Genomic DNA, 18,610 nt, shown 5'->3' on the forward strand with positions numbered 1-18,610 from the left:
GAGTTTCATGTTGTACCTCTATACAATTGTGCTTGAAAATATGTAGGGAGAATGGTACCCATCTTCCCGGTTGTGTGATTTTTGTCAAGTAGCAGTCAGTAAACCAGATGTAGGTACAGAGATAACCAAGTTGACTTTGTCTGGGATAGGAATTTGCCAGGCATATATTAATAGAATAGAAAGGCAGTAGGTTAGGGAGCTAAGCTCCTGAGTATCTGAAGTGATGGGCCAAGGACTCTAAGGACTCAGTGGGAAATGAGAAAAGCATATGATACTGATATATGTACAGAAAATGGAGACTCCTAAGAGGTGAGTGAAGAGAAGTAGAGGGAGTAATTAAATGAGGGAGCTGGAAACATAGGAGGTGGGGGTCAGAAAGTGGAATGTTTATATTTACAATTCAGGGTGCGGCCATTCTGAGTGGTGATTCAGTCTGTGATATGGCGGTGCAGCAGGTGGAAGAAACAGACTTGAGTTGAGAGTCAGGGTACATCAAGGAAATGGTGGCCTCTTCTCATCTAGCCTGCCAGTTACTATAACATCACAAAGCTGCAATGAGGCAGTCCCCAGTTCCCCCTCTGGGTGAGAGCGCTCCTGGCTTGCCACATTGTTCTGCACCCAGAGAGGAGGCCCTTATATGCATTCCCCATTGTCTAAGATCATATTCTCCTGAGAAGTCCTTCACTCACCTCTGCTACCACACTAGCAGCAAGAACAAGGGAGCAGTCTTCTGGGCCCCACACACCCACCTTAAACGCATTACCTATTTCTCCTAAGAGACTATCAAGATGAATTCCATTCTGCCTCATATCTATTCTGTCTGTACATTTATTCATCTGACTCAATTTCCCAGATGGGTTTTATACTTTTTTTTTTTTTTCTTTTTTGAGATGGAGTCTTGCTCTGTCGTCCAGGCTAGAGTGCAGTGGCGCCATCTCAGCTCACTGCAACATCCACCTCCTGGGTTCAAGCGATTCTCCTGCTTCAGCCTTCCAAGTAGCTGGGACTACAGGCACCTGTCATCATGCTCAGCTAATTTTTGTGTTTTTGGTCGAGATAGGGTTTCACCATGTTGGTCAGGCTGGTCTCGAACTCCTAACCTCAGGTGATCCACCTGGCTCAGCCTCCCAAAGTGCTGGGATTACAGGTGTGACCCACCATGCCTGGCAGGTTTTATACTTTTCTAAAACTCATCTTCTGCAAGCTTTGGAATACATAAATAACCTTTCATTAAAATTTTCCCTGTATATTTAACCTCTTCTGAATTTCATCTGCCTGTCCTAAATAAAACCTGATTGTCTACCTACAACATCATTTTCCTGCAAATCTCTTGAATAGAGACTGATTTTTAAAAAATTCAGGCCTGGCTTGGTGGCTCATGCCTGTAATGCCAGCACTGTGAGAACCGAAGGCAGATGGATTTCTTGAGGCCAGGAGTTCAAGACAAGCCTTGGTGACATAGTGAGACCCTGTGTGTACAAAAATTAAAAAAAAAAAAAAAAAAGCTAGTTGATCATAGTGGCTCACACCTGTAGTCTCCACCACTTATGAGGCTGAGATAAGAGGATCGCTTGAGCCCAGAAATTTGAGGCTACAGTGAACTACGATTGCACCACTGCATTCCAGCCTGAGTGATGGAGCAAGACCCTATCTCTAAAAAAATAAAAAATTAAAAAAAATTTTAAACAATCCTGCTTGGTTCCCTGGGCTTACTGAATCTGTTGATAGATATTTTTCATCCGGTTTAGAAAATTCTTGGTTCTTTTCAAATAGTGCTTCTATTCAGTTCTCTCTTTTCCTTTTGGAACTCCAACCGTAAATATGTTAGCTTTTATTTTTTTTTTTACTTTGTTCTACACGCCTCTTTTGATTTCTGCTTTTTCCCCATTCTTTTCTTCTTTTTGAGCTCAAGTTTGGATCTTTTTCATTGGTGGTTTTCAAGTTTGCTAATTTTGTTTTATGCTGTGTCCAGTCTACTCTTAAATACATCAAATGAAATCTTAATTTTAGACATGTTTTTCAGTTCTAGAATGACAATTTGATTTTTAAATAAATTCTGATTATTAGAATTATGCATCTTTTCATTCGTTTTGCCTTTTTCTGTTTTCTTTATTTGTTCCCTCCAAATCTGTTGAAATTTGATCCCCAGTGTTGGAGGTGGGGCCCAGTGGGAGGTATTTGAGTCAGGTGGGCAGATCTCTCAAGAATGGCTTTGTGCTCTCCCCTGTGATAATGAGTGAGTTCTCCCTCTATTAGTTCACCCAAGAGCTGGTTGTTTAAAAGAGCCTCCCTCCAGCTGTTTCTCTTACTCCTTCTCTTGCCATGTGACATGCAGGCTTCCTTTGCCTTCTGCAATGAGTAAAAGCATCCTGAGGCCTTCACCAGAAGCCGAGCAGATGCTGGCACCATGCTTCTTGTACACCCTGCAGAACCCTGAGCCACATACAACTCTTTTCTTATAAATTACCCAGCCTCAGGTATTTCTTTATAGCAGTGCAAAATGGATTAACACACATGTTGATGGTTGTTATTTTAAAAGTATTGTTTGTTGCTCATGTCTGTAATTCTAGCACTTTTGGAGGCCAAGGTGGGTGGATCACTTGAGGCCAGGAGTTCGAGACCTGCTGAAACCCTGTCTCTACTAAAAATACAATAATTTGCCAGGTGTGGTGGTGCATGCCTGTAATTCCAGCCATTCAGGAGACTGAGGCATGAGAATCGCTTGAAACCAGGAGGCAGAGGTTGCAGTAAGCTGGGATCACACCATTATACTCCAGCCTGGGTGACGGAGTGAGACTGTGTCTCTAAAAAAAATAAATAAGATAAATACATAAAGTGAAATCATTGTTTGTTAACTTGAACATCCAGATCATTTGTGGGTCTGCTTCTATTGCTTATTTTCTTCTGTTGGTAATTCAAGACATTTTCCTGCCTTCGTACATATCTAGTAATTTCTTATTTTTATTGGACATTGTGTGAGAAAAGAACAATAGAAGCTCCAGATGATATACTCTTTTGCTAGCAAAGGTTCATCCTTTCCTCTCTATAGGGTGCAGAGCTCATGACCTCAGTCCAGGAAGGGATTGAGCTCTGTTGAGGTTGGATTATGGATTTATTTGGATTCAGTTTACATCTGGTTCATCCCTGTTCCTCAGACATAGCTCTTCTGGGCTTTTGATTGAGAAGCTAGCTAGTCTCTGTCTCCTCAGACTGAAAGATTGTGAGATTTGGTTTTGCTCTTCAGAGGTATTTGAGCTTAGCTCTTTAGTTTTCCTTCTAGGCCCTCAACTTTATTATATATGTTATATATAATTATACATAATATGTATATAATATATATTCTGTATTATATATTATATATAATATATGTAACAATTGGGGAATATAATATAGAATATATATTATACAACTTATATATTATATAATTATATACATAATTATATTTATATTATATATTATATAATTATATAAATTTTATAATTATGTAAATATATGTTTATATAATATATAATTATATATTATATAAATTTTATAATTATATATTATATATGTTTATATAATATATAATTATATATTATGTATATAATTATATATGTATATAATTGTATATAATTTATATAAATATATAATATATAAGATATGTTCTATTTAATATATATTCTATATATAATATATATTCTACATAGAATATATATTTATATAAAATATTCTATATATTCTACATATTCTATATATATATTCCCCAATTTAAAACTTTTAATTTAAAATGCAAACTTGAGGAAGGCATGAAAATCACACACAAGCCTGCCACTTCACACTTGGAGGGTTGCACAGCGGCTGGGCAAAGGTGCTCCTCACTTCCCAGACAGTCCAGCAGCTGGGCAGAGGCGCTCCTCACTTCCCAGGTGGTGGGGCAGCCAGGGAGAGGCGCTCCTCATTTCTCAGAAGGTGGGGTGGCCGGCAAAGGCGTTCCTCATGTCCCAGACCATGTGGCCACCGGTCAGAGGCCCTCCTCACTTCTCAGATGGTGGAGCAGCTGGGCAGGGGCGCTCCTCACTTCTCAGATGGTGCGGCCGCTGGGCAGAGGCGCTCCTCACTTCCCAGATGGAGCAGCCCTCAACTTTAAAATCTGGCAAGTACATTGAAGGTTATGCTGGCTGTATGTTTGAGGCAGGCTTCCTCTTCCTTCCCTGAGATTATGAAAGGCTCTGTCTGCCTTGTAGGAGTTGATGTTCTAGCTCCTCAGCCTCCTGTGTGAACACTCCCATAACTCACTGCCTTATGGGAGACAGTGGCCACACTTGGGGCGCCTCAAGTTTCTAATCTCGTGTTAGCCCCGTGCCACCACCTTAACCCTATTGATTTCTCTTCCCATTTGTAGACTTCCTCTGTCTGGGCCCAGCCCTGTCCTCTTTCCTACCCAGAACTGCACATGTCCTCAGGGAAAATAAACAGCTGTGCATTGTCAGCTCACTTCAGAAAATTTTCCTTCCTCTGGAATTCCATGGCTCTCCAATATCTTTTTTAAATGTGATTTTTGTAATGTATCCGTTTTTTTCTAGTTGTTATAGCAGGGTCATTGGACCATGGTGACTTTCCACATCCTACTCAGAAATGCAATCCTATGGAGACTGTCTTGTTTCACTCCTCAGTTAACCTCAGATCTAGAGATAGGTTAGATGTCTTCCTTGGCACCCCATTTCCACTTCCAAAGTACATATCTTCCCTCCTTTTTCTAAAGTCTCAGCTTCTTTGTAGTTCATAACGTCGGATTTAGCACTCACTCTCTTCATTATGTACCAATCTCTGTGTTTTGTTGGTAGCATTAGCATCTGGCTCACCATCTTCCTTTCCCTCTACTCCTGTCATTGTTCTTGTGGCCTCAGTATTCACAGGGATGTTCCATTCACATCCTTGACCTTTCTTCCAGTTATCTTTGCTTTCACCATTCCTCAGTCATTTCCTTCTATGATCATACTCTTAACCATTTTATCCTAAATTGCTGTACCATCTTCGAAATCTCCATGTCTTCATCCATTTGTCTCCTCATTTTCTAGCACACTCACATTGGAGCTTCTACACTAGCACTTCTTTAACTGACTCAAACCACCATTTCATTCTTTGCACTATCAAATATTACTCTCATGTCCTCATTTCTCTCTTTACCCATCTTAGATTCCTTGGTTCATCATTGTTGTAGATGTCTATTACCTAAACATTTAGTGATTTAAAGTAACAGTATTCATTTTATTATTGCCTCTCACAGTTATGGGAGTTGACAGAATGTTATTGCTTGAGATCTCTCATGCACTTACATGTCAGAGTGGCTGAAGTTAAAATCATCTTGAAGGCTTCCTTACTTACATGCCTGGCAGTTGATGCTGGCTGTTGATGAGGACCTCTCCTGAGGCTGGCAGCTAGAACATCTATGTGTAACCTTTCCGTGTGGCCTGAGCTTCCTCACAGCGTGGAGGCTGGGTCCCAAAACAGGTGTCCAAGAGACAAAGCCAAGTAAAATCTCCTTTTATAACCTAGCCCCGGAAGTTACTCGACATCACTTTCCCTGTATTCTCTTTATTACAAGTGGATTATTAAGACTAACCCATATTCAAGAGGAGAAGAATTAAACCCCACCTCTTTATGTAAGAAATATCATTTGTAGACATGTTTTTAAAATGTCACCATCATTATGATCACTTTCAAATACGATTTCTCCCTTGTTTCTCCCTTGTCCTGTTGATGTGACAAACACCTACCCCTAGTAAAACTCAAATATCCAGCAATCCGTGCTTACCCCTGAGAAATGAACATTATTTAAAGGAAGAACACACAATTAAACTGACTTGTGTCACTTTAGATTCAATCCTCAGTTGTCAAATGGGCTCTCAATATAAATAGTCCTACATTTCCTAGTATTTTCAGTTTCTTTCTTTTTTTTTTTTTTTTTTTTTTGAGACGGAGTCTCGCTCTGTCGCCCAGGCTGGAGTGCAGTGGCCGGATCTCAGCTCACTGCAAGCTCCGACCCCCGGGTTTACGCCATTCTCCTGCCTCAGCCTGCCGAGTAGCTGGGACTACAGGCGCCCGCCACCTCGCCCGGCTAGTTTTTTTTTTTGTATTTTTAGTAGAGACGGGGTTTCACCGTGTTAGCCAGGATGTTCTCGATCTCCTGACCTCGTGATCCGCCCGACTCGGCCTCCCAAAGTGCTGGGATTACAGGCTTGAGCCACCGCGCCCGGCCGCTAGTATTTTCAGTTTCTGACTATCCCATTACATCCACAGTGAAAGAGTAGACCAAAAAAAAAAAAAAATCCTTGGGAGGCCACGGTTGGCAGATCACCTGAGGTTGGGAGTTCAAGACTAGCCTGCCCAACATGGAGAAACTTCATCTCTACTAAAAATACAAAATTAGCCGGGTGTGGTGGTGCATGTCTGTAATCCCAGCTACTCGGGTCGCTGAGCAGAGGAATCTCTTGAACCCAGGAGGTGGAGGTTGCGGTGAGCCAAGATGGCGCCATTGCACTCCAGCCTGGGCAACGAGAGCAAAACTCCATCTCAAAAAAAAAAAAAAAAAACAAAAAACCTCACAGAATTCTTCCACTGAATATTAAAAAATCAATTGCATTTCAATTCACTAGAACCAAAGTTTTTAATAGTAGCTTTTAAAAATTACATTCATAATAGCCACAAAAAATAAAAGGTTTCTTAGGCCAAGATGTGAAAGACCTTTTGGGAGGAATTTATAAAATTTTATCAAAAGATGTTTAAGGTGACCTAAAGAAATGAAGTGCTCTGCCATGTTTATGAATGGGAAAATAACAGCATGTAATGTCTTCCCAGAAAATCTATACATTCAGTGCAATTTTAGTTAAAGTCTAAAATTTTTTTCCCCATAAAACTAGACAGCTGATTATAATACTGCAAAAATATTGAGGAGGAGAAAAGTAGCCCTTGACACCTAGAAGCTGGACCAGTGCCATGATCTAGACCTTGGCATTGCTTTGGGCTAGCATTATGTTAAGGCTTGTCGGTGCTGAAGGGACCCTGGAGGGAGATGGGGCTTCACTTCCTGATTCCTGTGTGCTTCCTCTCTTCTTGTTCACGTGACACAGCTGCCAAGAGCATGTGTGTGGTGCACCCAGTGGTGCCCACTCTTCAGCAAGTTTTGCTCACCAGCCTCAGCCCATTGCACCCCAGCAGGGGGTGTCTGCTCACTAGTGTGAGCTGCTGGACTCCTGTTCACCAAACCTTGGCCCGTCATGGCTGAGAACTGTCTCTGTCTCAAGACAACCTAATGGACTTTCCCACTATACCTCAGCCACACTCTACATTCTCTGAATCTCAGCCTTGGGGAGGTGGCTGCCCTCCTTCCAAGGTTATTTCATCTTTGGGTACTCTGTCTGTGCCACAACATGTCCTTTAGTGTTTTCTTTGCTCTCTCTTAGTAGTTATTCACTTTTTACTAGCTAGTAATTCTTTGAATTGCATTCTTTATTAGAATGTATTTATGAGATAGAATAAGTGTTCTTTATTCAAAATACAGGTGTGATTTCTGTCTCTCGACTGGACTCTGAGTGCTACAGGAGGATTAACTGGACAGGGACATGAGAACTTTCTGGAGAGTTGGAAAGAAACCACACCTGGGGTGTGGGTATTTTCATTATCAAAATTATACCAATAAGATTTATGCATTTGAAATCATGTAAATTTTACCTTAAAGTATAATTGAGAATAGGTGGGGGAAATGGGTAGATATATAGATGATACAAAAATCACAGAATAATAATTGTTGAAACTGGGTGATAGGTACGTAGGTGTTCCCTATACTATTGTTTATACATGTTTGAAATTTAAAAATCTACAATGAAAGTCATGGCTGGGTGTTTTTTTCTCAGAATGTATGTAGCTAGGGATGGATGGAATGACACCTTTGATTTGGCTGTATAGTCATTTTCTGTTTGTTTGGTGTATCAGTTATCTATTGCCATGTGACATACAACCACTTAAAGCACTTAATGGCTTACAACAACAGGAATCACTTAGTTTGCTTAAAAATTTGAAATTTTGACAAGGTTTTGCAGGGGGTGGAAGATCCACTTTTAAGATGATATCTTCTTTTGCGTGCCTAGCAAGTTGGTGCTAGCTGTTGGCTGGGAGTTCAGCCAGGTCTGTGAACCAGTAGGCTTGGTTCCTCTTCATCTGGACCTGCCCATGGGCTGCTTAGACTTCCTCACAGTATGGTAGCTGATTTCTAAGACCAAATGTCCCCAGAGAGAACCAGATAGAAGTTATATCATTATTTATGATCTAGGTTTGGAAGTCAACATTATTTCACTTAGATTCAAGGGGAGAGAACATGGAACCCATTTCATGATGGGAGGCATAACAAAGTCACATTGCAAAAAGAGCATGGAGGATGGGAGATACTGTCATGGCCATTGTGGAAAATATAATCTGCCATACTTGGCTTGTTCGTATAAGGGGAGTCAGATGAAGTTGGATCTCAAAGCAGTCTTTGAAAAGATGTAGATCACAACAGCATCACTCAGTAAGTGGATCTCAACCCTTCTGTAACTACCCCCTTTTCTTCTTCCTTTCCCATGTTGTCCAGGAGCAGATATCTACTGAGCATTTTCAAGTTACCTACGCAGCATCTACTTCCCTTTTCCTAGTATTTCCTCCATTCTTATTCTATACGCTGTCTCTTCCCTCACCTAGCCCATTTGCTTCAAGAAAACTGTCTATCCCCGTTTCTGGGGTTGGACCCCGACTGTCTCACAACAACTAGTGCATTTAGTTTCCCTGGCCATGATGTTTGTGACCACAGGAAGGTGGAAGGTATAGGGTCATGGGGGAGGGCAATATATAATCCAAGCTGATTTAGATCAGGATGCTGGTTGGATATACCCTCTCTGGATGTTAATGGGGAAGCACTTAGTCCTGGGAACATTGGCAATTACCTGTGTGGCCACAAGGAGAGAGAATTTTAGCATGAAGTGGATTCCACAAAAGGCCAATTGAGGAAATGGAAAGAAACCAGGCCCTAGTGACATTAGTAAGCCACTGGATTAAACCTACACTCAGGCCTCATCTACCTTTGAATTTCTTGTAGGAGCTAATAAAGTACATATTAAGTTGAGTTTGTTACTTGAAACCTAAAGCAAGATGCGGGGATTATTTTGTATTTGTAAGAATTTCCTGGGCCCCGCGTGATGGCTTATGACTGTAATTCCAGCATTTTGGCAGTCTGAGGCAGGAGGATTGCTTGAGGCCAGGAGTTTGAAACTAGCCTGGGCAACATAGTGAGAGACTGTCTCTACAGGGAAAAAAAAATAAATAAATAAAAATAAAAAAGATTGCCTAGGCTTCACCAATTGTTAACTGGGTGACTGAGAACATTTTCAAATCTCTCTGCTTCGGTTTTCTTTATAGTAAGATTCCAGATGGATGTGATAGAGGGCTTTATTTTCTAGAGTGGGAGAAAGAGCCATCGTGAAAGAGAAAAGTAGGAAAAGAAAATAGCAAACTGTGTCCTCAGGCAGATCAATTTTAGTAAAGAATACAGTAATCCTGGCCGGGCGCGGTGATTCACACCTGTAATCCCAGCACTTTGGGAGGCCGAGGGGGGCGGATCATGAGGTCAGGAGATCGAGACCATCTTGGCTAACATGGCAAAGCCCTGTCTCTAAAAATACAAAAAAAATTTAGCTGGGCATGGTGGCAGGCACCTGTAGTCGCGGCTACTCAGGAGGCTGAGGCAGGAGAATGGCGGGAACCCGGGAAGCGGAGCTTGCAGTGAGCTGAGATTGCGCCACTGCACTCCAGCCTGGGCGACAGAGCGAGACTCCATCTCAAAAAAAAAAAAATCTCTCAGTATCCATGAGGCATTGGTTCCAAGACCTTCCTTGGAGACTGACATTCAAGAATTTTCAAATTCTTGATAAAAAGTGGCATAGCATTTGTATAGAACCTATACACATCCTCTTGTATACTTTAAATAATCCTTAGATTACTTATATCTAATACAATGTAAACACTATGTAAGTAGATGGTATACTGTATCATTTAGGGAATAATGACAAGAAGAAACATTCTGTATGTGTTTCGTGCAGATGAAAATTTTTTTCAAATGTTTTTGATCTGTGGTTGATTTGAATCTGTGGATGCAGGAGCCATGGATATGGAGGGCCAACTTGCGTAGGAATGGTGAGGATCTGAAAGTGGACACCTTTATACTATTCGTACTGGTGTAATCCTTTGAAAGTCTTTGTGGGCTCTTCGAGATTCACACGTCCAGCTTAAAGACTGCTGGATTCTACGTTCAATTCAAGTTAAACAAGTAACTTAATTTTTTGAACAGATGAGGCTCTTGACACCAGCCAGCCTTTTTTCTTGGGAAACAACAAGAGTGGTCAGCTGAGGGGGGTACGCTAGGACATTCTGTCAGCAAATATTTGCTGGGCCTCTACCACGTACAGTTGAAAACACCTCAATGACTTCAACCACTTGGAGCTGTGACTCTCAGGCTGTCTCTAGCCCAAGCTTGTCTCCTGAGCTCTCTGAGCATTTATCCATTTGGGATGAGATTATACATTGATAATACTTTTTAGGAAAACAGTTTTGAAATATGTATGAAGATCTTTAATATATACCTTTTGATTCTATATTTTCATAGAAATCTATCTTGGAGAAATAGAGATGAAGATATTTACATTTCATCATTAAGATTCAGGAAAAATATATTTTAGAAATTCAAATTTTTTCTTTTTTTTTTGAGCCACATGAAGATACTCAGAGCCTGAACCTAGGTGGAAATTCTAGGAAAACTAAGTATTGCCTTCTGATCCCTCACACTCCCTATATTCTTCATTTCTGTCTCTCAGAGCTCTGCGATACTCTTTCTACCACTGCGGGAATTAGCTCAATGTGCCCTCTATTTTTGGATATACTCCTTCCCAAAGGCATTTGTGTTTTCAAAGAGATTATTAAGATAGGAGCTCGCATAGTAAAGCCTTACTGGTAGACCTTCAGACAGTGGGTCATCCAGAGATAACGTAGAAATCCTAGTTTCTCCCTCAGTTTTCTACTAGGTAGAAGTCAGTACATTGTTTACAGACAAACAAGGACTGCCCCACAGGGACCAAAGATGAGCTAGATATTATGGTGTACAAAAATATTAAGCAGATATACCTAGTGTTTGTATCTGAGAGGAAGAAAGCACTTTTCAAATGGTGAGCTCCAATTTCAGCTTAGTATAGGGAAGATGTAAAGAGTTTGCAAAACCAGATCTGTTCAGCAGAGGGGGTACTTAATCTACAAATCATGATTTTTAAAGCAAAGTTTTTTTTTTTTTTTTTGTAATGATGATTTTGTGAGAAGTTTTTATGTTTTATGTTTCTTTCAAGATTAAGCTGCCAATCAGGTTTTTTTTTTTTTGAGACAGAGTTTGGCTCTGTCGCCCAGGCTGGAGTGCAGTGGTGTGATCTCTGCTCACTGCAAGCTCCACCTCCTGGGTTCCTGCCATTCTCCTGCCTCAGCCTCCCGAGTAGGTGGGACTACAGGCGCCCGCCACCACGCCTGGCTAGTTTTTTGTATTTTTAGTAGAGATAGGGTTTCACCGTGTTAGCCAAGATGGTCTCGATCTCCTGACCTCGTAATCTGCCTGTCTCGGCCTCCCAAGTGCTGGGATTACAGGCGTGAGCCACCATGCCGGGCCAGGTATTTTTTTTGAGACTAATTGCTGCACGTATTTGTCAGAGATGCAAGAATCAGGAATTGCTGATTATTGAGCAAGGGACTGCCCTGCCCATTTAGGAGAGCAGGAGCTGGATACACTAACTCATTTTGCTGGACCTTGGGCAGGAAGGTTGTGGCTTCTCCAGAGGACAGTGATCTTTGCTAAATTCCCTCAGCCCAGCCAGGCAGTTTACATATGTAGTTCCTGAGATAAATCCACAGGACACTAAACAAAGGGTATGATTTATTATTTTTCCATTTACAATTTTCTTAGAGGGGATGAGACGGCTGGGACTGCTTCCCCACTGGGACAGACCCAGTCTGGCAGGTATCAGAGTCCTTTGTCTCACTCTCACCTCATAGAGCCTGCTGCTCTTCACCTGTCCTGTCCAGTCTGCTTTAAAAACCTTCAAGTCTAACAAAAAAAAAAAAAAAAAAAAAAAAAAGGAAAAAACAACAAAAGCCTTCAAGTCTGGTCCCGAGGGGCATCTTCCTCTTTCTGGGGTCTCATCTGAACATTGAAGCCAGTTGGCCTCTTTGAGTAATCTTCCAGAATATTCATTTATAGAGTTTCTAAAATAAAATTTTGACACCATCTATTTCAATGTTAAAAAGACATAAAAGCCCCTTTATTTTCAAAATTGTAACTTACTAACTTCCGTAAATACAAATTAAGATATCTCTCAAAACAACAGTATGCTACCTCCATCTCCATCTCACACGGGGATGGCGATCATTTGTGAGATACTGCTTTAGATATGTTTCAGAGGTTGGGGTAGGGGATAGGGAAGTGGAAGGAACTTATAACTTCCATAAATACAAAGTAAGGTATCTCCCAAAACAACAGCGTGCTACCTCCATCTCCATCCCACACGGGGATGGCGATCATTTGTGAGATACTGCTTTAGATATGTTTCAGAGATTGGAGTACCAGAACATCCTTTTCTGTTTCTTCACCTGCTGAGGGCTCCCCAAGAATTTGATAATCACTTTTATCTCTGCACTTTTGGAGTAATTATTTTTTATATTACAATATTACTATTTCAGCCCTCAGCATATTTCACTATGTTTATCTGAGTATCTGAAAAGCTAAACAAGACTTGCTCTCTTAAGTGTCTTACATTTGTTTTTGTGTGTCCACCCAGGGTGATAATAGTTACTATCTTGCTATTTATATTTGAACTGTTGGTCTATAGAGTTTTCTCCTAGCCATTTTCCACTAAATGCTTTTGTGCTAACATCTTCCATTAGGTGTGGTTTAAGTCAGAGTCAGTCTCTCTCTTTCTCTCTGAGTCGTCACACTGGACTTTGAGTAGTATAAGGGAATATTTTCAATTTCTTTTCTCTATATCTAAGTGTTTTCCTCTAATGAAGATGATAATTAGCAGTGGAATGGTTAAAAATAGTGATGGACTGGGCACAGTGGCTCATGCCTGTAATCCCAGCACTTTGGGAGACTGAGAGGAAGGAGGATCACTTAAGCCCAGGAGTTCAGGACTAGCCTGGGCAACAGATTGAGACTCCATTTCAACAAAAGAATTAAGTGAGTTTGGTGGCACATGCCTGTAGTCCTAGCCTCTTGGGAGGCTGAGGTGGGAGAATTGCCTGAGCTCAAGAGCTTGAGGTTACACTGGGTTGATTGTGCCACTGCACTCCAGCCTGGGTTACAAAGCAAGACCTTGTCTCAAAAAAAAAAAAAAAAAATACACACACACACACACACACATATATGTATGTGTGTGTATATGTATGTATGTGTGTGTATATACATATATAATAGCTTGCTATCATTATCTATTGAGTGCCTATTTTGTGCTGGACACTATTCAAAGCAGTTTTTAATTTTCGTGATAGCCCTATGGCATATGAACCTTTATTATCCCACTTTTTTAAGGAAACAAAAACAGAGATGTAATTTGTCAACGATTGAATGGTAGAAGATTGCACATCCCAGATTTAAACCAACTGGATTCCACTCTTTGCATTTTCTTGCTCTTTGAAAGATAGGTAGTAGGGGAAAGGAGTGGAAGCAACAGTCCTGGATAAACCCACGTTTGTCCTCAGGACCCAGAACATCCTTCAGAATAGATGAGAAATATTGGGAACTGAGTTTAGGGAAGTAGAACCAAAGAAAGTGAGGATTACGTAATTGCTTTGTGAATTTACAAGCTTGAGAGAGTCAATCCAATAATTAATTCATGTACTTTTTTGTCCTTGATTGTGCAAGTTTTTACTGAGAATATTATTAATAATATGATTAATGTTTTCAAGAGTCAAACATTAATCTTGTGGGAATGTTTGCTTATTTTGCCTCTGCTTACAATAAAGACTAAGTTAATGGTTTTGTGCTTTTTATATTCATTGGGCAGGGAAAGAGCTATTGATTCATTAACTGTGCTGTCTTATTGGCATGTAGCTATGCACTGTTCACTCAATACATAAAATATCATGTTATGCTATTTTGTCCAAGGGAAAAAGACAAACAGTGAGATTTCTTTATTATTATATTTTGAGACAGGGTCTTTCTCTGTCACCCAGGCTGCAGTACAGTGTTGTGATAATAACTCACTGCAGCCTTGAACTCCTGGGCTCAAGCAATCCTCCCACCTCAGCCTCCCAAGTAGCTAGGGCTACAGGTGCACGCCACCATACTCAGCTAATTTTTAAAACGATTTTTGTATTTTTTAGAGATGGGGTCTCACTGTATTGCCCAGGGTAGTCCTGAACTCCTGTCTTCAAGAAAACCTCCCACCTCGGTCTCATAAAGTGGTGGGATTATAGGCATGAACCACCATACTGGCCAACAGTGAGATTTCTTATGTGAAAAGTGTGCATTTCAACTCTGCTAGTTCCATATGCCTTTATTAGCATTTCAGAGACTTATCCTGTCAACCTGACTTCTGCAGGATAGCTTTTCAGGAAAAGTAGTTTATTGTAAGTGGAGCTTGGAAATATATATATAATCAATTTCTGACATACATTAACCAGATCTCAACTTTCTTAAAAATGTACCATAAAGCTGAACTTCATTTAGGTACTTATTCTCAGACATCAGTATGCATAGGAATCACCTGGGGAGCTTAGTAAAATGCAGGTTTCTAGGCCCTATTCTCAGAGACAAATTCATTCTCCAGTTGATTCTGATATAGATGTCTTCAGGGTGCCAGAATAAGATGGAGAAAAGAATGTAGAGTGGGGAGTACAAAAACTCAGTAGTCTGGAGACCCAGGCATAGAAGTGCTAGAGAGCAGATGGGCTTTTCACCAAGGATATTGAGGGAGCTGTGAAGTCTGATTGGCCTCCAGGTAATATAAGGCTTCAGCACTTTTTGTTAGGTCCCTGTAGGACTCACTCTTGCTGGCTCTTTAGGTAATAGATGACTGTTCAAATTCAGGTTGCAACTGTGGTGAGACCACTAATCTCCTGTGTAACTGTCTCTTGGTTTGGGGGAAAAGGAAGTCAGTCTGCAGGTGACTGAGCGCTTATAAGCAGTTAGTATGGGCTCGGTTTGAAGGCAGAGCTGGAGAGGGAGAGGGATCTAAATCTTACCATTCTGCCGTTCTCTAAAGGGCTGAGCTTCCTGCTTGCAGGCTGTATGCTAAGAAGAGGAGCATAGAGCTATTGCAAAGGGGGAGATTGTTATTATGCAGGGTCCAATTAGGAGAAATTACCCTTTCTAGTTTTGGAGGAACACTATGAGAATTGCTGAGAGTCTAAGACAAGACCCCAGGCCTAGATCTGCTGACACTTGGCCTATGGAGGTAGGAAGGACTGCTCTGTGTAACTCCAGTGATGGAGTTATTTTGTTCTGGAAATAGAGGATCAAGAGAAAAAGACAGCAGGAGTGGGTCCAAAGCATCCCGACTACCTGCAGCATGCACACTAGACCCCATCAGAAAACAGTGAACCACGAAGGGAAATGAAGAATTCCAGGTGGTTTCTGTGGGAAGTGTGCTGCAGACCTTTTCATCTGTCTCAAATGGAGAAAACATCAGTAATTCTGTATATCTTGCCAACACTTTTAACAAGAAGTTTCTTCTTTTGGGGGGGCCTCGTAAGGAAAATGAGACAGCAGCAACTTTACGAGTTCTATATATGTGCTTTAAACAGTATCTTAGATCCAGCAGGTCCGTTGTTTCCCACCTACGTGTACTGAGCTACAGTTTTTCAAATGTGTATACTCTGTAGATGCTGTGAATGATAAAATACAAATGTATTTTTAAGAGTTCTTGGCCGGGCGCGGTGGCTCACGCCAGCAATCCCAGCACTTTGGGAGGCCGAGGTGGGTGGATCACGAGGTCAGGAGATCAAGACCATCCTGTCTAACACGTTGAAACCCCGTCTCTACTAAAAACACAAAAACAAAATTAACCAGGCGTGGTGGCGGCGCCTGTAGTCCCAGCTACTCAGGAGGCTGAGGCAGGAGAATGGCGTGAACCCGGGAGGCGGAGCTTGCAATGAGCCAAGATCGCGCCACTGCACTCCAGCCTGGGCGACAGAACCAAACTCCGTCTCAAAAAAAAAAAAAAAAGTTCTTAAATTCACACATTTTAATGGTGGATTTTCTCAATCTCTTTTATGGTTGGGTCTAAGGAACTTTTTGTCCAAAAAAACAAACCCCAAAAAAACCACAATGAGTTTCTCATACTTTAAAAGGCTAGAAACCCCTGAAGTAAAGCATCATAGTTATGTCTTCAGATTGGCTGTAAAGAACTTACTCCTCACGTAATGCAAACCCTCATGGTACAGTGACTTTATTGTGTTGTTTATGATGGATTTTTAGACAGAGGCAAGATAAACTGCATTTTTGTTTTACTTTAGCAGAATATTAACACTGAATACAGAGTGGTATGTAAAAACACATTTACTTTAAAACTGTCACATTATTTGACTTTTTAACTGTATAAGAAAAAGTTTGCTGCTGCTAGAGTAAGCAGACAACCCACAGAGTAGGTGAAAATCTGTACATCCAACAAAGGACCAATATCCAGAATCTGCAAGGAACTCAAGCAAATTAGCAAGAAAAAACCAAACAATCCCTTCAAAAAGTGGGCTAAGGACATTAATAGACAGTTCTCAAAAGGAGATATACAGGTGGCCAGCAAACATGAAAAAATGCTCAGCATCACTAATGATCAGGGAAATGCAAATCAAAACTACAATGTAATACCACCTTACACCTGCAAGAATGGCCATAATCAAAAAACAGAACAAAAAAACCCAACAGATGTTGATGTGAATGCAGTGAAAAGGGAACACTTCTACACTGCTGGTGAAAATGTATGGCCGGGCGCGGTGGCTCAAGCCTGTAATCCCAGCACTTTGGGAGGCCGAGGCGGATGGATCACAAGGTCAGGAGATGGAGACCATCCTGGCTAACACGGTGAAACCCCGTCTCTACTAAAAAAGTACAAAAAACTAGCCGGGCGTGGTGGCGGGCGCCTGTAGTCCCAGCTACTTGGGAGGCTGAGGCAGGAGAATGGCATGAACCCGGGGGGCGGAGCTTGCAGTGAGCCGAGATCGCGCCACTGCACTCCAGCCTGGGGCACAGAGCAAGACTCCGTCTCAAAAAAAAAAAAAAAAGAAAAAAAGAAAAAAAGCAAATGTAAAGTGGGCTGGGCATGGTGGATCACGCCTGTAATCCCAGCACTTTCAGAGGCTGAGGCAAGCGAATCACATGAGGTCAGGAGTTCAAGACCAGTTTGGCCAACATGGTGAAACCCTGTCTCTACTAAAAATAGAAAAAATAGCCAGCCGGGTGTGGTGGCGGGCGCCTGTAATCCCAGCTCCTCAGCAGGCTGAGACAGGAGAGTCACTTGAACCTGGAAGGCAGAGGTTGCAGTGAACCAAGATCACACCATCGCACTCCAACCTGGGCGACAACAGTGAGACTCTGCTCGGAAAAAAAAAAAAAAAAGTAAACTAGTACAACCATTATGGAAAACAGTGTAGAGAGTCCTTAAAGAACTTTAAAGAACTAAAAGTAGAACTACCATTTGATCAGTAGTGGGATAGCAATCCCAAGACTGAGTATCTACCCAGAGGAAAAGAAGTTATTATACGAAAAAGATACTTGCACATACGTTTATAACAGCACAATTCACAATTGAAAAAATATGAAAACAGCCCAAATGCCCATCAATCAATGATTGGATAAAGAAATTGTGAGAGAGAGATATATATTACATCATATATATATGATGCAATACGAGTCAGCCATAAAAAGGAATGAATTAATGGCATTCGCAGCAACCTGTGATGGAACTGGAGACTATTATTCTAAGTGAAGTAACTCAGGAATGGAAAACCAAACATTGGACCTGGATGGAACCTGGATGGAACTGGAGACCATTATTCTAAGTGAAGTAACTCAGGAATGGAAAACCAAACATTGTATGTTCTCACTCATAAATGGGAGCTAAACTATGAGGATGCAAATACATAGAATGATACAATGGACTTTGGGGACTCAGGGGAAAGGGTGGGAGGGGGTTGAGGGATAAAAGACTACAAACTGGGTTCAGTGTATACTGCTCAGGTGATAGGTGCACCAGAATCTCACAAATCACCACTGAAGAACTTACTCATGAAACCAAATACCACCTGTTCCCCACAAACCTATGGAAATAAATAATTAAAAAACAAAAAAGCCCAAAACAAACTGAGCAATAAAAAGTTATCTGCTGCTTAGTAAAAACGTGAAAATTCAGACACGTTGATGCCATTTCCCTTTTTTTCCCCAGGCACTGTTATGTGGTATACTTGTTACATGTCCTGAGGATCCACTGAGTTATTTAGAGGGAATGATCATGGTTATAATCAAAAGTGGTCTTCAGAATCTTCTTTGGTAAGTATTGTTTTGATTCGTGATAGGGAA

The 18,610-nt window shown here is 41.1% G+C and overlaps 1 protein-coding gene across 15 annotated transcripts in view; it reads left to right on the forward strand.

Annotated features, from left to right (window-relative positions):
• LOC105475890 (F-box and leucine rich repeat protein 13) overlaps positions 1-18,610 on the forward strand; it is a 273,121-nt gene that overhangs the window by 2,053 nt on the left and 252,458 nt on the right. For all 15 annotated transcript variants that reach the window (XR_011621591.1, XM_071093958.1, XM_071093972.1 and 12 more), the window contains one exon: positions 18,477-18,580. Coding sequence is in view for 10 of the 15 variants with exons in the window: in XM_071093958.1 (XP_070950059.1) it covers positions 18,477-18,580 (104 nt within the window). In the remaining 5 variants the exon portion in view is untranslated. Of the gene's footprint in view, positions 1-18,476; positions 18,581-18,610 lie in introns of those variants that run through there.

The sequence above is a fragment of the Macaca nemestrina genome, chromosome 4 (assembly GCF_043159975.1).
Source record: "Macaca nemestrina isolate mMacNem1 chromosome 4, mMacNem.hap1, whole genome shotgun sequence".
Classification (NCBI taxonomy): Eukaryota; Metazoa; Chordata; class Mammalia; order Primates; family Cercopithecidae; genus Macaca; species Macaca nemestrina.